The sequence below is a fragment of the Spea bombifrons genome, chromosome 3, assembly GCF_027358695.1.
Source record: "Spea bombifrons isolate aSpeBom1 chromosome 3, aSpeBom1.2.pri, whole genome shotgun sequence".
Taxonomy (NCBI): Eukaryota; Metazoa; Chordata; class Amphibia; order Anura; family Pelobatidae; genus Spea; species Spea bombifrons.
In genome coordinates this window covers 111,786,856-111,809,054 of record NC_071089.1, presented here as the reverse complement: position 1 = coordinate 111,809,054, position 22,199 = coordinate 111,786,856, and the positions used below count along the sequence as shown (strand labels likewise).

Here is a 22,199-nt window from a genome sequence, read left to right as displayed (position 1 = left end):
CCTGTAGATTTTAAATATTAATGCTTATTTGGCTGCGTGACGGCATGCGGCGTGGAGCAGGGTAGGCATGCAGAAAATAAAGGGTTAAATACCTTCACACGCTATACAAACACCTCGCGGCGTATCTGTTTCGCCTGAGGCTGAGAAGACGTCGCTAAAGCCGGCAGAGCACACAAGCACATGTGACACCGCGTGCCGAGGCCCAAAACACTTACTATAGCGCCACCAACAAGACCTGAAACGGCTCTGTTTTGATGCTCCGGGGGATCGTGTTAATTATTATACATCATGCGCACGAGGGACTCTACCCAGAGCCGACATTCTGGGTTATAGATATGCAATGAGACTGCGGCCTCCGTGTAGGCTGGGTTCACAATAATGTTTCCTATTATATATGAAAAAAACTAGTGCGTGCACTATATATATTTTTTATATATATATAATGTGTATGTACAAACGTTTTGATGAATCGAACTTTATTATGTGGAAGTCTAATGAACAAAGCTGGTTTGGAGGGCGCTAGGAGAACACTAATTTTATATATATATATATATATATATATATATATATATATATATATATATATATATATATATCTCAATTTTCACGATTGAGGCCCCAGAAAATGAGGGTGATAATGCCGCAGAATACAAAGACATTTTGAACAATGCTCTGCTTCCAACATTGTGGGAACAGTTTGGGGAAGACGCTTTTCTATTCCAGCATGACTGCCCCCCAGCGCACAAAGCAAGCTCCATAAAGACATGGCTGGACGAGTTTGGGGTGGAAGAACTTGACCGGCCGCACAGAGCCCTGACCTCAACCCCATCCAACGCCTTTGGGATGAACCGGAACGGAGATTGCGAGCCGGGCGTCTCGTCCAACATCAGTGCCAAACCTCACAAACGCTCTACTGGATGAATGGGCAAAAATTCCCCAGAAACGCCCCGAAATCTTGTGGAAAGTCTTCCCAGAGTGGAAGCCGTTATATCTGCAGAGAGGGGGGCCGACTACATATTAATGCCCATGGCTTTGGAATGGAATGTCCAACAAGCTCACATAGGAGTGATGGTCAGGTGTCCACAGGCTTGATCATGATGTATGTTCCTGTTCGCAACCAGTAATTACCAGTAACTCTTTCCCTCGCCCAGCTGCTGTCTTTCCACAGCCATTGCTTTATCTTCTGTGCGTTTTAGAAACGTCCCTGGGAGGTCCGGCTGTTTCGGAGGCACTCTTGTTGTTGTCGGTGCGGATGCTGGTCTTCTTCCAAACAGTCGGCGGGGCGCGTGGATCTTGTTTCATCGTATGAGGAACTCGCTTCTTAAACAAAATATTGATGTCCCTTTAACACGAACGTCCCAGCATGTTGGGCTGCATTGACCAGTAATAACTCCCAAATTATACAAACATATTTATCAAGCTTGGGTTGTTTTCCTGTCGTCAACAAGTTATTAAAAGGTTTGTTTGGAATATTTTCACGCACATCAGGCGGTTCTGAAAGTATGTGTACCCAGCATGCCGCTGTGCAGTTACAGGGACAGTTTAGTGGCCCTCACAGCCCTTCTAAAGTGGAATTCCTATTAAAGTACTTTTAATATATACATAAAAAGAGAAAATAAATACGAGGTGGAAACTGCAGCCCTGCAACTGCCTTCCTCCTCCTCCTCCATATTCTAACGGTTCTTTCCAATGTTTTGAGCAAATGCATTTACAAAGGGGAACATTTTAAAGGGACAGCTGTGATGTACACACAATGGTCGGCGTATCCGTTTAGGTCATCTGTCCTTAAGGCCGCTTCTCAAACTTTGTGCTGGAATTATATATATATATATAATATGTAAGATGTAAGAACTTGGTGTCTCTGCCGCTCCTGGCTCCAGCCTGAAAATATTATGCTGGACAGATCTGGGGTATTTGTTTCCCCTCGAAAGCCAGAAGATCAGGCAGTGCGATGGGTGATGTTTTTTTTTTAAATATATATTTTTGCGATCATTGTGGCATCTGTGAGATTATGCAAAAAAGGATATTTTTAGCCTGGTAGAATACCGTTACACATTTTCCCTGTAAAATGTTGTGGTGTGGCTCAGGAGATGCCGGTAGGTGATTGATGATGATGATGATGGGTGCGCTCCAATGGTATTTAGCGGGAGCGTTTTCATTTGTGAGTGTAAAATGATCATCCGGTAATGGCTGTATAAATCATAACATTCAGAGGGGAGAAACGCCTACAAAACTACAGTGGGGTCCCAGGTGGCCCTTATATATATTTTTTTTTATTTACGATGGACCCTCTGTTCCTCTGAAGCGGGTTATCTACAGTAGGATCGGCACTTTACTTACCTGTTTACTTTTATGTTTTTTTTTTCTTGGCCCTCATGGGTTTTTTTGTCTTTTTTTTGTCTTTTTTTTTGTGGTTTTTGCATGTATTTATACATCTGTTTTTATTTTTAGGTGCCTAATGTGGAATGAACATTCCATGTGACGTAGGCATGAATGAAGTGGCCTGGCAGGAGCCCAGAGGAATAATGCATGCGAGCGGCGGGCAGGAACCCCTCGGGGTTGGAATAGGGATTGTCCCATCTGGAGGACCAGCGCCGGGGCCCCTTGGAAGTAACCCCCACGCCATGCCTCCAGGGGGACCGAGTGCCCACGTGCCTCTGAGTGGCCGTTCTCAGGATGATGCCACTGTGGGATATTTCTTCCAAAGGCAAGCGGGTGAACAGCTGAACGGCTACTCCAATAAACACCGCTGGCCCACAGGAGATAGCATAGATCCGTCGGTACGTAGCTCTAATTACATTTTTTTCCCTCTTTGTGGTCGTTGAGACTTCTTGTAAAATGCGAAAGACTATATTTTGAAGTATGAGCATCATTCATGGTTCCTCTTAGTTGAGGGTAATGCTGCATACCGTCTTCACTGTGCGGCGACTCCCAATATATTCATGGCATTTCCAAAGAGTTCAGGAACCGGGTGATGGCTTTCTGTTTGAACCTACTGGATTCAGATACAGTCTTTGCCGGGCCGTAGTGGGAGTCTTTGCCGGGCTTCTATATTAAATGGTACCTGCATGCTTATAAGAGAGGTGAACGCTCGGGGGGCTCCGGTAGCGAGGCTACGAGTGTCAGATCCAGGCAGCTCAAAGAGCAGATGCAGTGGAAGCCACCTCTGGTGCGGATACGTCTGACGCGCATGCACACTGTTACTTAATGACACCTTTTCCGTTGTTGGTATTGAGCCAGGACGAGCGCACTGTATAGGAGTCTCTACACCAGCGTTACGATGCTCGAGCGACGGACCCCCTGTTTGTCACATAGGGGACGGTTGCTATTGGGCCCCCGGCTCCTGTCTGGGCCCCCGGCTCCTGTCTGGGCCCCCGGCTCCTGTCTGGGCCCCGGCTCCTGTCTGCGTTGTTTTGTTGGAATACAAGATCTGTAATGAAAATTGAATTCGCCGCCCCCTGAACACAAAAAGCCATTTTATGCTGCAGTTAATTTATCGCTTATTTTCCCAATTTGTGCAGTTTCTACAAAGTTATGTTTCATGGGGTCATTCGTGCCGTTTTAGTTGAGCATTTCATCAGCCGGTTCGGTTTGTGTTTCTCTGCCGGTATGAAATGTTTTAAGGGATTATCGGCCTGTCTGGGGATCACAAGCTTTGCCTGCGTGGTAGATGTCTGGGGGCAGCTGGTGAATCGGATGAATTGCCCCCGGTCTCTGATGCCTTGCGATGAGTCCTTTGCACGTTGAGGCTACCAGGTACCGGCTGATGGCTTCCCGAATCCCCTCTGCCTACCGCTGTTGAGAGTATTTGGGACTCAGGCCCAGGCTGTATGAAGATATATCGTGGGTTAAACGTTATATGGGCATTTCTCGCTTCAGAAACCGATTTTGATTAAAGGGCCCAGCCCGCAGGCTTACAATCTATTAATATATAGATATAAGCTGGATTTGTATGACTAGGATCCCCGGAGGACGCTGTTGGGGGAAGTTTAAGCATTTTTTCCCTTATGTTTAATGACGGTGTGAATGATTTTTTTAATAAATATTTTTTTTCTGTCCCAATCTTTCTCTCTTCCAGGTGCGGCCGGCCGATGAACTGAATAATGACTTCCAAGCACTGGCTCTAGAATCTCGAGGAATGGGGGAGGTAAATGATCACGTTCTCCGACCTTCCATGCTTCGCTGCCCAGGGACGGGTCTTACTGAGCCGGATAAAAAACACGCTCCGCAGGGACATGATCGCTTATAGTCTCTTGATCGTTTGTATAGTTAATTAAAAGCGGTGCAGAGATACTCGGAGGCATATTTTGCTTTGTAGCTGCCGACAGTCCCGAATATTCGAGGACAGAACCAACCATTGGGATTATGTCCTTGTTATAGAGGTACTTTTGGCAGCTTCCCATACTCTGTGCATGGGGAGAACGGAGAGTGGATGTGATAGAGATGCCGTTACACATCACTCCAGTCTTAAGCATAACGCCAGGGGGTACCTTTCATCCGGAACGCGCATGTTCTGTGTATGACTAGCAACTCTTAAATTATTTCTACGTTTTTTTTTTTTTTATGCAGCTTTTGCCAGCCAAAAAGTTTTGGGAACCAGACGACTCTGCAAAAGATGGCGAGAAAGGCATGTTCCTTGCGGATGAATGGCGGGAGAGTGCCTGGGGTGCATCACGTAAGCGGATAACCGTATTATTTCTCATGTCACAAGAAAGAGGGGCACGACGGTTTTCAGCATTAAGTTGTTACCGCGATGGCCCTTCAGCCCGTTTTTCCCGCTGTAAAGACGCCGACCCTTGGTCTCGTCTGAGAGTCACGCTAGCCGTATGTTCCGTTTATAAATGGGGACTGTGCCAAATTGTCCTGACCTGAAAATTGCTGGCAAGAAAGTGCTTCCAGTAAAGTCATTGGTGGTGCTTTCCTCCGCGCACCGGTTGGCAGAGGACCCCATTTGGTCATCTAATAATCTGTCTTCTAATACTGTGCTGAATGACTAGATCTTAGATCTACATCAATCAGCTGGTTAGTGGCTTTAATCAATATATTTAGAAACGCACCTTTTATACTAGGTGTATAGGTCCTCGACTGGTTTAATTATTCCACCCCGTTATCTCTGCGATGATTGTCGATTGGTTCAGCCAGCTTTAAAAGTCACCGCCGTATGTGTGCTTTGTCTTGCAGATCACTCTGTGTCGCAGCCCATCATGGTGCAGAGGAGACCCGGCCAAAGCTTTCACGGGAACCACGACGTGAACTCCGTCCTGTCCCCCCGATCGGAAAGCGGGGGGCTCGGCGTCAGCATGGTGGAATATGTCTTGAGTTCCTCGCCCGCCGACAAAATCGACCCCCGATTCAGAAAAGGAGCCTATGTAAGCTGCGGACCCTCGTTTCTACATTTATTTTATACAGATCTGCAGTGAAACGTCTAACTGGAAGCTTCTTACGTGAAATATTACGGCGTGAAATAGAATTTGACCGTCCTCTCTGCCCTTTAATCGCTTGAAATCTTAACGGTCTCGTCTGATTCATCCAAACCTCTTTTTAAATCCCTTTATTTACGATTGTTTACGATCTTCCCCTCTCCGTGTTTATAAGTATACATATTGAGATGAAAGACATTAAATATTTCCTCTGCTTTGTTCGATTTGTAGGATGGACCTGAAAAGGCCGAGCAGAAAGGGAAAGCGTCCCCGTTTGAGGAAGAAAAGAAACGGGATCTTATATCTGCCGACGCAGAGGACGTGTCCAAGTTAAACGGCCGAGGACTGGCCAATGGCATTGATGCGGATTGCAAAGATTTCAAGTAAGTCTTTCAAGTATTGGTTAAATATTCTGTCCAATAGCAGAGCATCCGGCGACCGTGATAACAGAATAGACCGGACTCCTATATCGGTGTCAGTGGTGCCTCATGCTCTCGCTGTGGGTGAATGGAAATTAAAGTACTCTGAGTAATCTTCTTATTTATTCTTATTTCAGCCGCACTCCTGGAAGCCGTCAGGCCTCCCCCACGGAGATCACCGATCGCATTGGGCCAAACTCTGTTGCCGATGGCCTAGGACAGCTTCAAAACCCCATGAGCCACAAGCCGCTGACGGATGAGTTCGCAAGCCCTGAAAGCCAACACATGGATGGCATGGAACAAGTTGGCCTCGATTCGCTGCAGTTTGACTATCCGGGCAATCAGCTTCAGATGGACTCGGCCGGAGCCGGCGTTGGATTGTTTGATTACAATACCCAGCAGCAGGTCATTTAACCAGAAGTTCTGCCAATACCTTTTTCTCTAGGGCTGATCTATAATTTCTAGGATATTATATGGGATGTGATGGAAACATTTAAATACTTTTGTACAGGAGGGAAGCATATATTTTGTAAAGGAGGTGAAACATTAGAGCAGGAGGGTCAGAGGCTCGGGTGGAAAGTTAGAAAGAAAGATTTATTTTACTGAGATGATAATGATGGGCGATGGAACAGCCTCCCAGCAGAAGTGGTAGAGGTTTATACAGTGAGGGAATGTAAACTTGCATGGGATTTGCATATGGCTGTCCTGACCATACATATAGGTGAGCTTTATTTTCCTGATGCCCCGTCAAAAAAAAAACTCTTCAAATATTTTAATTTTGTGCAATTTACTAAAGGATTTTTAAAAAGGAAAAAAAAAAACTCACCTTTTAAAACGTTCAAATGTAAAATTTTATTTTTTCTTTTTTTTTTTTTAGTGTCAGTTATAGCGGGCTGTTTAATGCTTCATTTTCCGTTTATGCTGTTAGGCTGCGTGTGATCTATCAGAGTTATTGTTTGCAGCCTTGCAGTTCTGTAAAGATTTTTTGGGAAGGGGCAGTTTTTTTTTTAAATATGCTTAATGTTGTCTGGGATTTTAAGGATTTTTTTTCCTCCCCTGCAGCTGTTCCAGAGACCTAATACTCTGACCGTACAGCAGTTAACAGCCGCCCAGCAGCAGCAGCAGCAGCAGCAGTACGCACTAGCAGCCGCTCAGCAGTCCCATATGGGTAAGGATTACACCGGCATCTCCAAACCACCTGGTCTTCCTAGGCTGTTCTTTATATTGATTGTCTCGTACTGCTGGGGGTAATACGTAACCAAATATGTTGACTTTTTTTTTCCCTTTCCCTCTCTTTTTTTTCTCTTAACCCCTTGACGACAATTGACGGTCTGGGCACGTCACTTAAAAACAGTCAGTTGATGACAATTGACTTGCTAGGCCCGTCATGACTTTACCGGGTGTAGAAGGCAGTGTGCGGTCACTTTCTTCACCCAATCGGTGTTGCTGTAATGCCTCGATGTCCAGACATTCAGCAACACCGAGACTTTCTCAAATCATCGTACCTGTGATTGGTTCTGGTTTGATTTAGGACAAATTCAACTGCTTGGTTTCTTACAGAGTTATCTTTGTGATCTGGTTTGCTTGATACATTTCTTGTGTAGGGTTCAGATATTTAAAATGTTTTCTGTATTTACAGCGGGTATGTTTTCGGCAGGCCTCGCCCCTGCTGCCTTTATGCCAAATCCCTACATTATCAGCACGGCTCACCCTGGAGCGGACCCGTATACGGCAGGCCTGGCTGCTGCAGCGACCTTGGCAGGTATGGCACCTTTTCTGTTCTTCGTTATGCATTTACAAGCTCATGCGGGCTGCTCATACACTGCTTTTGTTTTTCTTTTAGGCCCCACGGTTGTCCCCCCACAATATTACGGCGTTCCATGGGGGGTTTATCCAGCTGGTTTATTTCAACAGCAAGCCGCAGCAGGAGCCGCCGCAGCAGCAGCAGCAGCTAATGGTAACGGCCAGCAGGGGGCGCAGCAGGCCAACCAGGCACAGCAGCAGGTAAAGATACAGCGGGGGTCTTAGCAGAGTGCCCCAGGAGGCATCTTTTGTACGATGCAGTTGCATGGCTGTGGGTTTTTACAGATGCCCCTTACCCGGAGCGCACAACACATCCAGTACATGGAGACTTCTATTCTCCCGCAGCATCCCAACCTTGCTAACCCTTTCCAAATGCTTCTGGAGGGCAGTAAAAAATTTACCGATTCCCCAGGTTCAGATGTCTGGGAGAGGTGGCGGGTAGTAGCACTGGGTATTTAATAGAAAACCTTGAGAGAAGTGTATAGTTTTTGCGTCAGATCAATCTAATGCACTCTCCACGCAGGTTATGCGCGCTGCGGGCGGTCAGCGGCCCCTCACACCAAACCAGAGCCAACAAGGACAACAGGCAGAGTCCCTCGCTGCGGCTGCAAATTCGGCTCTGGCTTTCGGGCAGGGTCTCGCTGCTAACATGTCAGGTATGGTGACCCCCCCCCCGACCCTGTCTTTGTCCTGCGCTCCACATTACTGCCTGTAGAGGACGCTGCCGTATAAACGGATTAAGCAGCTGCTGGATCCCCATCAGAGGATGTGCAAGGAGCGGGTTTTAAACCGATCATCTCCTTGATACACATTGTGAGATGTATGATGTTACACCTGACCATAAGTAAGAGGGTGCAGAACCCGCTGATGGGTTATATGACGCACGGCGGTTTATATCTGCCGCGCTCTGCCTGATGGAGGCAAAGTCTCTGTTTACATGTTCTGTGTCGTGCGATGACTTTTTGGATCGCGTTAATTGAATTCTGCAGGAGAGTCATCGCTGATCCTCCTTGATTGTCCCTCTAGTTCACCGACGGCATTCCATGGCGATTCTGCGCTTTAAGACCCATTATTTTAATGAGTAGTGCAAATTTAAAAAACCAAAACTGCACAATCACTTGAGATCATTATATTTTATATAGCGCCATCAAATTCCGTAGCGCTGTACAGTGATTAGACAGGACATAACAAGTAGTATGTAACAACAATTTGACTTACAGAGACAACAGGTGAGGAGGGCCCTGGTCACAGGAGCTTACAATCTGTTTTTTTTTTTTTGTTTTTTTTTTCCTGTAGGCTACCAGGTCCTCGCTCCCACTGCCTATTATGATCAGAATGGCACCTTGGTGGTCGGCCCTGGAGCCAGAGCTGGGTTAGCAGCCCAGGTGAGATTAGTGGCATCAGCGCCTGTTCTAATCAATCCTGCGGCTGCACAAGCAGGTACGTTAAAAGCCTCTTCTCCCTGTAACCGTCGTAATGTTATGACTGTTAGGAGGGTCGTTGCTTGAATCGTTCGTTGGGCAGCGTTGGTGAATCCCAGCAGCATTTTGATGGTGTAAAAAAGGGTTAATATCCAAACTATCATTCTGGATCGTTCCCGCTGCTGCCCCTCCTATACAATTGACTGTATGTTTGTTGAATAATCTTTAGTTACCGTGTTTCTATCTAGAAAACCTCCTGCGCTTCTCTGAAATATGTTGAATCGGGGCGACTTGACGCGGAGACTTAAGTGGTTTCATAAAATCTGTACCTGCCATCATTGGTGCATGATGCCGTTTCTCATATCTGACCAAACGTTTATTTCGCAGCTGCCGCCGCTGCATCAGCCTCCGGTGCCAACAACCTCACAGGGGCCGCAAACAACATCTTCCGGCCCATGAGCCATCAGCAGGCACAGCAGCAGCAACAGGCACAGCAGCAAGCCCAGCACAACGGCAGCCTCCACTCCAGCTCGTTCTATGGGAACGGCAGCCTGTCCGGCAGCGGCCAGGCCAGCTCCCTGTTTTCTCACGGACAGGGCCAGCCGGCCAACGGCTCCCTTGGCTTCGGCAACAACAGCTCTCTTGGGGCAGCCATAGGCTCTGCCTTCGGGGGATTTAATTCATCAGGTACAGTAACGCGCCATCAAACCTAACGAATGTCCAGCTGGGTTACACAAAACCATGAGTCATTATCTTTAGTTAATGTATTTTTTTTTACTCTGCCCCTTTTTCCTGAATTCAGCCAAAACAAACCCATAACATGAAGTTTTTTTTTTTTTTGTTAGTCTATCCTTTTATTCTAGTCCCTTTTTTTGGTGATGGATGTCGATTAGTGGATACTTTTTATAAAATGTCCTTTGCTCAGTTACTTCTATTAATCATAGCTCTGCCTAAAATAAGTTATTGTACCTTCTGAGCGCTATTGTCTTGATTTTTTTTTAAATAAAATTGTTATAATAATTAAAAATATATTTACATAATAGGATTTTTTCCTAGAAGATTTTGCTGCCTAATGATGTATTTTTTAATTTGCAAACATCTTGTTTAATATAACATTCCACCTTTTTTAAATTTTATATATATTATTTTTTTTTTGCCCTGCGATAAATTTTTGTTTCAAACCCCAGTTTGCGTTAACTTAATGTGGAAACGCACGTTTTATGTCACTTGAGTGGCATTATGAGTCCTGACCATTTTAGGGGGTTTCTTTTCCTTTTATATGAATATTCTCATCATCTCCCGGCCGTCGTCTTATTTTTGTCACTTTTCCATTAATGTCTTCCTTTTTCCCCCCTCGTTTAACAGTGTGTGTGTGTCTTTAATTTTTGTTTTTATTTTTTATTCCTTCAGTTGGCAATTCGGCGGGTAGTAGTGGTTCTCGGAGAGATTCCCTGTCTGCTAGCTCAGACTTATACAAAAGGCCTAGCGGCAGCCTAGCACCTATAGGGCAGCCTTTTTACAATAGCCTGGGATTTTCGTCGTCCGCGAGTCCGATAGGCATGCCTCTGCCGAGCCAAACGCCAGGACATTCACTAACGCCACCGCCATCCCTTTCATCGCATGGATCCTCATCCAGTTTGCATTTAGGTAAAGCAAACGTTTTATTTGTGTGTTGTTTTTTTTCTTTGTGTGTGTTTTGTGGACGTGGCTGTGTTTTTTTTTTTTTTTTTATTTTATTTGATTGTACCATTTTGCATTTGTTATTGACGCTTTTCTTTCCGTATATGGGAATTAACAAATTACGAGCGGCTTGCTGGCCCGACTGCAGCCAAGCAGGACTCGAGTCTCGCCTCCAGCCTTGGCTTCTTGAGCCAGACTTGCCGGTCATTAATCAGGTCCGATGCTCGTGACCAGCGAAGTACCGCAGGGGTTGAGGTCGTGGCTTGCGAATCTGCTGTTTTGACGCTACAGACGGTACTCGTCCTCACCCAACAATAGGCCATGCTGGAGACTATTGGGCTTGGGATGATGGATCATTTAGTGGTAAAAGGCACATTTTAAGGGCTGTGTTTTTTTTTGTGAAGCGCTTAATAGAGATATTCCTTGTGTAGAATTTTTTTTTTTTTTTTAAATGGAAATTAGGCTATTCCAGACAACGCTGTGTTGAGGGTCCAGTTTCTATTACTGCCGTTATCCTGAACGTTAGACGAGACCAAGGACTGTGACCTTGTGTGTTTAAAAAAATAAAAAGTCGGCATAAAAGCTTGTAGGGTAATTTTTTTTTTTTAATATTTTAATACGTCACAATCTTGACGTTTAGGTTTTGCACTTAAAGGGGGCTTTCATTTTTTTCCATTCAAGTAGGATTTAGCACAAATGCAAATAATAGTGTCGTTTTCTGGGTTTGGCCTGTTGCCTTGGCCCAAACTGGTAGACAGACTGAAGTTTTCATTGTGGTAAAGTAATTACCCGTCTCACTGTTCTGTTTGCGACCATATTCACACACTTACCACAGTTTATATATTTTATCATCCTACCGCGAGAGAGATGGATCTTTCGCTCTTCAGAGAGATCTCGCTGCTAATGCTCAAAGCGCAGGATATTCTATCTCATCCCATGGTTGTTCCTGCTTGTATTTGTCTGCATGATAGACCCTAAGGAATATCACTTAGAGAGACCCTCTAACTTATTAAGGTCTATACGGGAAAGAACTTCATTAGATGAGCAGGATTCTCCGCATTGGCTTTGTGGGTGAATAGAATATCACGTGGCTTTAAGTAGCCGCCAGTCATTTTAATTGTTTTTTTTTGCTAACATTCCAGAAAGTGGTGCCAGCCCATTCATTGTTCAGTGACTTAATGGTTGGGATCGTGCTGGTTCTGAGAAGAGCTCTTGAAGTTAGGATAGAGTTGGTTCTGAGGACCTCTTGGTGTTAGGCTCATGTTGGTTCTGAGAGGACCTCTTGGTGTTAGGCTTATGTTGGTTCTGAGAGGACCTCTTGGGGTTTGGCTTGTGTTGGTTCTGAGAGGACCTCTTGGAGTTAGGATCGTGTTGGTTCTTAGAAGAGCCCTTGGGGTTAGGATCATGTGGGTTCTGAGAGGACCTCTTGGGGTTTGGCTTGTGTTGGTTCTGAGAGGACCTCTTGGAGTTAGGATCGTGTTGGTTCTTAGAAGAGCCCTTGGGGTTAGAATCATGTGGGTTCTGAGAGGACCTCTTGGGGTTTGGCTTGTGTTGGTTCTGAGAGGACCTCTTGGGGTTAGGATCGTGTTGGTTCTGAGAGGACCTCTTGGGGTTAGGATCGTGTTGGTTCTGAGAGGACCTCTTGGGGTTAGGATCGTGTTGGTTCTGAGAGGACCTCTTGGGGTTTGGCTTGTGTTGGTTCTAGAAGAAAGTGGAAAGACTACCCACTATACAGGGTCTCCACACTGATTCATTGCCATTAGTGACTCACGGTTGAGATTGAATTTCAGTTGTTGGTAATTAAACCAACTTGCTTCTATAATGTTAAGGTCGTAATTGGGTAATAGTTTAGCAGTAATAAACATTAATAATTTCCAGCATAGAGATGAGCAGATTCCTGCTTTTTGCGTTGATTAAAAACCATTTTTTTCTGCACCGGTTTTTAGACCTGTAATGACAAATTGAGCAGCGAGCGTGCCTTATAAACATTTGTTTGGAAAAAATAAGATCTTCCTTTACCATCTTTACCTGAGCGCAGTTATCTTTGCTGTTCAGTGGCTGCTTACATGATTTTGATAATAGATCTGAAACATATGTTGTCTGTCCTCAGAACCATCATCTCATGTTCTATAGATAAATCTTATAGGGAAATATCCTCTTGCATAGTGGCCCCCATGACCCCCCCCCAACAAAATGGGTCCGTATCTGGAATTAAACATTAATTAGGTACGTTCTGTCGCGTGGGAACGAGTGGTGGAGACCAGGCGGTCCGTACCAAGGGTCTATTCTGAGGCGGTTCTTCAAGAAATCAGGAAAAACTCCAAGCAGGGATCGTGTGTTCAGTAACCTGAAAAACACGCATGCGATGGATAGGCAAGATGTGTGGGCAGAAACCAACCTTGGCTTACGGCAAGACTTAAGTCCAAAGACACGTGACTAACTGTCCGACGTGGCGCGGGGTTCTTCACTTGTGCCCATAAGCTCTTCCGAATTGAGGTTAAGCGTCTACGTTTCCGGAAAGACTTACTGCAATGTTTCTGTTACAGGCGGACTAACGAACGGCAGCGGGCGCTATGTTTCCGCGGCTCCTGGAGCCGAAGCCAAGTACCGCACGGCAGCCAGCAATTCCAGCTTCTTCAGCTCGAGCAGCCAGCTCTTTCCTCCCTCGCGCCTGCGCTACAACCGCTCCGACATCATGCCCTCCGGCCGCAGCAGGTTGTTGGAGGATTTCAGGAACAATCGCTTCCCGAACCTGCAGCTCAGGGACCTGATCGGGCACATCGTTGAATTTTCACAAGACCAGCATGGATCTAGGTGAGACGCAACGCGGTGGGAAAACGGGTACGTTGGCCAACGATTGCCCAAAAAAGGGCTGAGGTCATGGCTGCGTCGGCACAAATATATAGGTGGCAGGCTGCGATTATTTTAGGGAGGGGGTAATCTGCATATTTATAGTATGGATTGGGAATTGACGGTTATTGGTGTTTTCAGGTTCATCCAGCAGAAGTTGGAGCGAGCCACCCCAGCGGAGCGGCAGGTCGTCTTCACCGAGATCCTGCAGGCGGCTTATCAGCTCATGACAGATGTCTTTGGGAACTACGTCATACAAAAGTTTTTTGAGGTGGGTATATTATATGCCATTAGATGACCCTGCGGGATATGATGTATAGTTATATTAATGGTTATTGTATACGGGGCCTCACAGAACTATTCAGCCGTTTTCTCGTATTACCGGATAACGATAGGTGAAATTATTTTAAGGTGACAATTGCCCTAGCAAGGACACAGTTGCCTTTGAACCATTAAAGCAGCTGTCCCATTTTAGGTTTGAGCCCCCCGCAGTTCAGGGGCCAATGGCCAGGGAGAGACTAAAGAGCCTTCCCCAGGAATCTGAGATCATCTTAGAAATGCAAAGATTGGGGAAATGATATGTAATGCCGACTATTTGGATGTCCCGGTGAGCAGAGTTGGGTCGGAAGGTGTGCAGAGGAGGGAAGTGAAGAGTTCAGTGGCTTGAAGTGGAGTAATGGGGCAACTGTCAGCATCATTAAGGCTTCCTCATTACATTGCCATGCGTGAGATGGTGGCAGGAAAGCTGCAGCATGCGAGCGTATTCTGTAACTTTCAATAGGACAGATTTAACCCTTTTTGACATCTTATTTGAAACATTAAACACTTTGTTAGAAGGTGTGTAATTATTTAGTGCATGGGGGTTGACTTGGTAAGTTTTGGAGTCCCATGCAGTGTAATATGCACATGATTGCTCATGGGCTGTTATCGCTCGGAGGCTTTACTACATTGGACTGTATTGTGTTGCAAAATGCATTGAATTGTAACAGACAACGTAACTTTTATTATTGTAGTTTGGGAGTATGGATCAGAAGCTGGCGTTGGCGACACGTATACGCGGTCATGTTCTGCCGCTGGCTCTGCAGATGTACGGCTGTCGTGTTATTCAGAAGGCGCTGGAGTCCATTTCTCCCGACCAGCAGGTAACACAGACTATTACCGTCCCCGGACTTGGTCTTCTCCAACGTGCCCGGCCTCCGCTGGCGCCATGTCTTCTGTAGGAGAATAATGGTCCTCTTGTGTTTATTTCTTGCAGAGTGAAATGGTGAGGGAGCTGGACGGCCATGTGCTGAAATGTGTGAAGGATCAGAATGGGAATCACGTGGTGCAGAAGTGCATTGAGTGTGTCCAGCCCCAGGCACTCCAGTTCATCATAGATGCCTTCAAAGGCCAGGTTGGTTGCTATAAATTCATCATTGAGAAGGGGCTAATACCCCTGATTATATGCTGAGACTGGAATCCAGTGTAATTGCACGTTTGCCAGGGTGGCTTCACTTAGAGAATGAATTTGAAGAAGTTCTGTTGAATTCCTTGGTCTAAAAGTCTCTAAAAAGTCTTAAGTCTAGATTGATACATTCTAAACAATTGTCCAAATGAGAGGTTGAAGTCCAAACAACAAAGGGTTTAAACTTTTTATGCCGGTGGATTTATCTGCCCTTGTTTTTTCCGAACAGGTTTATGTGCTTTCTACTCATCCGTACGGCTGCAGAGTGATCCAGCGCATTCTGGAACATTGCACAGCCGAGCAGACCATGCCCATTCTGGAGGAGCTACACCAAAGCACAGAGCAGCTCGTGCAGGTACAGTGCCATCGCCCATCAGGGCTGCCCACTGACAAGGATGTCAATAAAAGTTATTTAATGGCCCCTACCTGCCTGTCATAGCTGCTTTTGTATTGGCATTCTTTTATGACTTTTTGTAATTGAAAAAAGTCAAGTGTCTTTGTCATCCCCGTCTCAAAGTGATGTTTTTTGGTGCGTTACAATTATGACTTTTCTTCACAGGATCAGTATGGGAATTACGTCATTCAGCATGTACTGGAGCATGGCCGCTCCGAAGACAAGAGCAAGATCGTGTCGGAAATAAGGGGAAAGGTTCTCGCTATGAGCCAACACAAGTTTGCCAGGTATGTAAATGCTGCTAGCTATACATATATAATATATATCTATCCTGTGTAATGAGGACAAGAAGATCACTTGTGTGTTTCTGGTTTGGCATGACCGTGACACGCGTGTTTGCTTGAGAATTCCGTGTTTTGGTGTGTTAAGTCAGCTGCCCTTTCCACTTTGCCGCGAGCTGGGGGTTGAGGCGTTTCATATTATTTGATGATGTGAAGTCCCAGCCTAAACGCCGAAGGTTCTCTTCAGCCTTTGTTGTAAAACAATCCTCCTAGAATAGTTAGTAAGAGACGATGTAAATACCTTGCGGAATCTGAATTAACCGTGAGATGATATGTGATAGGGTCTTCAATATGGCTGCATCGCCGTAATCACCTGGCCTATCTTTTCATTGCTGGCTTAATGAGGAGACCTTATTGCAGACGGTGGGAATGGTTGGCTTTCTTCTTTATGGCTTCCTCGCAAAATAACCTATTCATGTACATCAAGTTCTATTGTTCTGTTGATCGTTTCGAGGACCTGCACTCTCCCTCACTTTTTATTTTGAGGGGTCACACAAGCAATGAACCTCGTTGCTCGTGCTTTTGGTATAATTGTGGGTTTTCCTTTATCTGGATCAATGAGTGATTTTGGAACGCCTGATATATACTTGTCCCAACCATATACCAATTGTAACAAGTTTTCCCTCGGCCCGCAGCAATGTTGTAGAAAAGTGCGTCACCCACTCGACCCGGGCAGAGAGGGCACTGCTGATCGACGAGGTCTGCTGCCAGAATGACGGTCCCCATAGTGCCTTATACACCATGATGAAGGACCAATACGCCAACTATGTGGTGCAGAAGATGATTGACATGTCGGAGCCGGCCCAGAGGAAAATAATCATGCACAAGGCAAGTGAGCCGACGGCTACGGGGTCCGGGAAACCTCTGATAGGGAACAATTATGATTAAAGTTTACATTCAGTGAACAAAACTAAATTCACTCTTTTTTAGAGGGACTGTATATGGTGTCGGGAATTGCTTTATCACCTGGCAGAACCCTGGCACAATTCATACATTATTGCCCCGGTTTTAGCAGCTTAGAGTTTTTTATCATAAAATGTTCAGTATTCGTAATTTAAAAAAAAAATAAAAAAACTGCGTAAAACTGAGAACCATGAATGCTTTTGACATTTATAAAGAAAGCCATGCCTTAGATTTATATAGATCTTTGCCGTCTTCTGTATTCGAAGTTATTTAGGGGGTAAATAAATTCTTTATGTATTCCTGCCAAAAAAAAGTAATCTCAAGCTTCTCTTCTAGATCCGACCACATATCACAACTTTACGTAAATACACTTACGGAAAACACATTCTAGCCAAGCTGGAGAAATACTACATAAAGAGCTCCGACCTCGGGCCTATTGGACCTTCAAACGGAATGATCTAGAAAGAAAGGAGAGAAAAAAAATGAATCAAACCTCCAGTACCTCCGCTCTGTACCAGAAGAGAGAGAAATGTCCGTTCCTCTCTCTGTTTTTCTTCCCATATAACCTCCGATTTAATGCTCACCCGGTTTGGAATACCGGCCATAACCGGTCTACCTTCCACTTCTTGGGCCTTGGCTCCGTTCCGCCGACCTCGCGTGGAAGACTTCCCCAATTGACTAACCAGTTCGAAACAAGAGCCTGTAAATGATGTAATTGTATCAAGCTGTCACATATTATTTTGTAAATTTTTACCTTGTAAAGTTTCTGTAAAAAGTGGTAGTTTTTAAAGGGAAAGTACAGTATTTTTAATAAACTGGTTGGCCGGTTGGGTTAGTTTTTCTACCAGCGAAGCATTGACTATTGACTTGTAAATACTTTTGTTTTTTCTTCCTCCATACCCATTTTTTGTTTTTGTTTAAAAGGCCCTTAAGTCATCAAATGTATGGATTCTATACTCTGAGCACAAACCTTTGATTAATTTACAAATGCGTAGCATTAGTTTTCTTTTCTTTCGAAATCAAATTGGTTCCCACAAAAGCGATACTTGGTCCGAGATCAGACGTTAAAGGGTTTTTTCTTAAGAGCCTCTTACCTGTGTCGGGTAACCCTTTAACGTCCAGTAAGGGGAGGGAAGTGGACACAACTCTGTTCTGTACATGCGCCATAGGGTCGGCCCCTCTGTTGTAAACTCGTCACCAGCTCAGGTCGCTAATAGTAAAATATGTATATAAATTAAGCAGAAATTGCACACACGTTCCAGCTGCTTAGTGCCGATCACGGTTTGGATATCACTGATACATTATATCAGGGGTGTCCAACCTGCGGCCCTCCAGCTGCTGCAGGACTACATCTCCCATACTCCTCAGCCAGCCCCTTAGCTGAAAGAGCATTATGGGAGATGTAGTCCTGCAGCAGCTGGGGGGGCCGCAGGAGCCGCTGCATCATATCTTTACATACAGGGTTCTACACGTATAAGGAGATCGTATCGCTACCAGCCCAGTCTCGATTCTGTATTGTTTGCATGTTCTACCCTGTGGGATGTAAAGGGTTACTCATAGTAAAAACATCCTAATTTCCCTGTTTTTCCCCCCCAGTATATTAAATGGTGTGGTATTTTCCATAGCATATTAGCATTTTTTTTATATATATATATATATAATATTTTTTTTGCTAGCTCATAATTAGCCAAAAAAAAAGTAGGTAGAGACGGACAATTTGATAGCTTGGCATTGAAGCATGATTTAAGAAAAAAAAAATATTCAAAAAGCATTAATTGTATTTTTTTTTTCCTCTTTTCTTTCTATAAATGATACCCTTTGTATAAGTGTAACTATGGAATAGGTGTAAGTTTACAATTGGGAAACGCGTTTCGATGTTTAATACTAGCCTTGCGCATTTATTATTATCATTTATTATTATTATTCTAGCGGAAGCTCAGTTGGCTGTACAGATGTACATTTGTAAACCTGATGCTGTAAATGTCATTTCTTTTACCTATTTTTTTTTTCTTCTTGTCATGGGGAAGGCATGGAATTTGCGTTTTTAATGTACATTTAAGGTCTCGCGATTGCCTCGGCAAGTAGTGTTGTATAATGTAAATTTCTTTCTCTGAATCAAGACTTTTTTTTTTCTTTTAAAATCTGCTCTTTATACAGCTTAAATATATATATATATAAATATATACCAGCTTTCTATTTATCTAGCGCTGGAAATCTTTGTTCCTGTTTATACCACGGCTGTTTAAATTGTTAATAGTAATAATCAAGGCAGTACATTTTGCATAGTAAATATACATTTGTAATTTTGAGTAGGCTAGGAAATATGTATATGTATGTGTATATGTATTTTTTTTTGGCTAGCCTCCGGGAGAAAAATATGTATGATATTGTCCAATTTTTTTTGTTTTTTTTTGGGGTGAATATACGACATTGTAACAATAGCCTGAAAGACGATGTACATTTCCAAGCGGCCTTATGTACATTATCAAAGTTCTTTTTAAAAAAAGGCAAACTTGTGACCACGTGTATAATTAAAATACTTTTTAATCCTTTCACTCGCCGAACTTTTTATTGACAATTTAAAAAAAATATATATTTTTTATTTAAAGGTGAATTGTTGAAGATGTCTAAAGGATGGCTGCTTTTGTTGTAGTGGGGTTAGAAGGGAAGATGGCGTCCGCGGTTCAATCGGATGAGAGCTGCTATTTAAACTTAATTAAAATGTAATGAGGGCAAAAACCATCAGGTTCTCCCATTGGAGCTGACCCTGCATAACGCTTTTTGGGTCACAAGTGGAACTAAAGCTTTAATTAAAGTGTTTTCAGTGAATACTAAATTCATAGGTTCTCATCGCTGGCCATTAATGTTTTATAAGGTAACCTAACCTGAAATAAATAATTGCAACATACAGGTGTAATGTTCACACACTATAGGTGTTTAATTACATTGGGTTAAAACCTGTACAGCCAGAGATTTCCAAAAATATTACTCTTCCTTCTGAGGATCCTATGAGGATTATTGGCACCGTTGGGGTTTGGGGAAAGGGTTAACTATTTCAGCGTCACTAAATATTATGATGGTCCAGCTATGAGGTTCTACAAGAAACCCAATGATGGAGACTCAAGAGATCCGTTCTCTCCATTTATGGTGGTTTGAAAGCCTTTATTATAATAATATTGTTCACCTTATTTGCATGCGCCTACCCAGAATCCCTTGTGGTTGTGGCAGCACCATGAGATTTCTGAGTGAAAAACGAGCCTTCTGGCTTGTCTGGTGTCTGTAGATGAGTGTTTAATAATACTTCTGCTACCCCCTTAGGAGTTTCCATCATCTTTACCCACCATAACTTATGTAATGGTATAATTCAATGTAAATTTTGAACTGCATAATAGCCAGTGATACTATAGGCACACGGTGGGCCAAACCCCCTCTGCTGTACAGAACGCAGCGAGCAAAACGCATTTACGCCAATAAAATGTCTCAAGACCGAGACGCGTGGTTCTGATCCCGCTCTGAATGGATCTAAAACGATCGAAACCACTTGTAGGCTCGCTTTGTATGTTTCCCGTCATTAAATGTCTACACCAGCCGGGAAATGCAAACGGGGAGCCCCCGGGGAAGCTGTATTTCTTCATGTGCGTGTCTGTCTTAGACATGTCTCTATCGGCAGAGGTGTGTTTTATTTAGTTTAAGGTGACTCTCAAAATCAACACCGTTGCGTTACGCCGGGCCAGCTCAGCCCTTCCTGCAGGAGAAGCTCACTGAAGTTAAAGAAAAAGGTGAAATTCCCCCCCAAAAAAAACAAACAAAAAAAAATATCCTGCACATGTGGAGTGGTGGAGCTGAATCTATAACAGAAGTTCATATAAAGGCTGGTAGTTCTGCGGTTATTACATACCTGTGGTAGAAGAGGGTGACCCCCCAATCCCAAATGTTTAAAAAGGAAGGCTCTGTGTCCTGGTATATTTAACCCCCCCCCCCCCAGATCGATCTAGTAGGAGCCAGAGGTTAGCTTTTGTCTAAGTGGAACAGCACCTTTAAACTTTGGGTATCGTGGAGAACGACCCGACAATATCTGGAATGTAAGAGCATTTAATTCAAGGAAAATGGCTAATCGGTTCTTGCCTGTTATTCTATACCGTATGAATAATATATATATTAACCCTTTCATTGTTATACGCAGACGGCTAAGAAATATAAGAGCAAGAACCGAATACACCTCAGAAAAAACAGCCAGACTTGGTGGACCAATTTATTCTTACCTGCCCCCAAATGTGTTCCTAATCATTTTAAATTGATTTTAGTCTCTACATCCCCCCCCCCATCGGTCGCTGACCAGTCATCGGCATACTCTCCCCCCACACAGAGCTTCAGGATTGAAGTGTAAGCGCGAGACATCCATCTTTAACAACAGTCTTACCGGCTGTGTATAATTGTCTAACCCTTCAGAGGAAAGAATGACGGGCTTCTCAAGGTTTGTTTGCTTAACGTACAAGAGAATGCGATGAATTGTGTGAGTGGAACAGCGCCTTTAAACTCAGGGTATGGAGAATAGAAGCCCAACAATACGTTGAATTAGCGCGGGTTTGTGTGAAGAAGAGCGTCTCATTGAAGGCTCAGCTTTGTAGGAAGGAATCGGGCCGGATGGTTCTTATCTGCTAATTCTACGCGTCTAATAACCGGGGCTTCTTTACAAAAGGTGTGCTGATCGTGGAGCTCTCCGGGAGTCGCTTTGCACCCACGCCCAGCACGTGGAGATTAGCGGCCCTTTTTCCTCTATTGTGTGGAAGATTTGGTAACATTAGCCACCATAATGGAGCTTCCCGGGCTCTGCGTGGACTAAATCTCTCAAAACATTCCAAGGCGCTCAGACGAGTCCCGGCGGCGGATTACGTGCGCGGGATCTTCTTCATCTTCGTACATACGTGACGCGGTTCCGTGGTACTAGTTTGCATTCATGTAAAAATAATCTATATTTTTGGTGTAGGTACACGCATTTTGGGGCAGGAACAGCTTGGCCGGCCCTGTATAATGTATAGGGGAACTCTCCTCACACATTGAATTATAATGATACAGGGCCAGCTCAGCCCTGGCTGGAGAAAGCTGCCAGCGAAGAATCGGCAGCGTGTTACGGACACTGACGGCACCTGTACGGTCGCTGACCGCATCTGACCGAGGGAGCCAGCCCAGGAGAATGGAGATGCAAGTGGAGCTCCGTCTTCTATAGATAACGAGTGTGCAAACTTTTCATATAAGGTTTGCTTCGTTGTTTTCTTAAGTATTACAACTAAAATATAGTGGCACTTTAAGGCCAGCTGTCAACTTACCCGGACCCTACGTTTCTGTACCCCGAGTGCACTCATATAATGGTGTTTACTGGCTATAATAAGCAATATACAATATACATTATGACAACCCCCTCCATATGTGTGTATAATGGGAGCGGCCATGTTCACTTCCTGTTCTGAGGATGTGACATGTGTATCCCGCTGCCCGTTGGCAGCTGTCTGGGCGCGTGTTGGAG

General features: G+C 44.4%; 1 protein-coding gene across 1 annotated transcript in view; it reads left to right on the top strand.

Moving 5' to 3' along the window:
* The window catches only part of PUM2 (pumilio RNA binding family member 2), a 24,586-nt gene extending 6,997 nt beyond the window's left edge, over positions 1 to 17,589 (top strand). The window contains exons 2-22 of the mRNA XM_053461070.1: positions 2,452 to 2,780; positions 4,079 to 4,147; positions 4,570 to 4,675; positions 5,182 to 5,369; positions 5,652 to 5,803; positions 5,977 to 6,244; positions 6,902 to 7,007; positions 7,479 to 7,601; positions 7,683 to 7,843; positions 8,166 to 8,298; positions 8,939 to 9,082; positions 9,451 to 9,750; positions 10,474 to 10,710; positions 13,290 to 13,557; positions 13,735 to 13,864; positions 14,607 to 14,735; positions 14,849 to 14,986; positions 15,267 to 15,392; positions 15,597 to 15,718; positions 16,408 to 16,600; positions 17,012 to 17,589. Coding sequence (XP_053317045.1) covers positions 2,466 to 2,780; positions 4,079 to 4,147; positions 4,570 to 4,675; positions 5,182 to 5,369; positions 5,652 to 5,803; positions 5,977 to 6,244; positions 6,902 to 7,007; positions 7,479 to 7,601; positions 7,683 to 7,843; positions 8,166 to 8,298; positions 8,939 to 9,082; positions 9,451 to 9,750; positions 10,474 to 10,710; positions 13,290 to 13,557; positions 13,735 to 13,864; positions 14,607 to 14,735; positions 14,849 to 14,986; positions 15,267 to 15,392; positions 15,597 to 15,718; positions 16,408 to 16,600; positions 17,012 to 17,137 — 3,534 coding nt within the window. The 5' untranslated portion in view covers positions 2,452 to 2,465 and the 3' untranslated portion in view covers positions 17,138 to 17,589. The remainder of the gene's footprint in view (positions 1 to 2,451; positions 2,781 to 4,078; positions 4,148 to 4,569; positions 4,676 to 5,181; positions 5,370 to 5,651; positions 5,804 to 5,976; positions 6,245 to 6,901; positions 7,008 to 7,478; positions 7,602 to 7,682; positions 7,844 to 8,165; positions 8,299 to 8,938; positions 9,083 to 9,450; positions 9,751 to 10,473; positions 10,711 to 13,289; positions 13,558 to 13,734; positions 13,865 to 14,606; positions 14,736 to 14,848; positions 14,987 to 15,266; positions 15,393 to 15,596; positions 15,719 to 16,407; positions 16,601 to 17,011) is intronic.
* Positions 17,590 to 22,199: the final 4,610 nt, after the last annotated feature.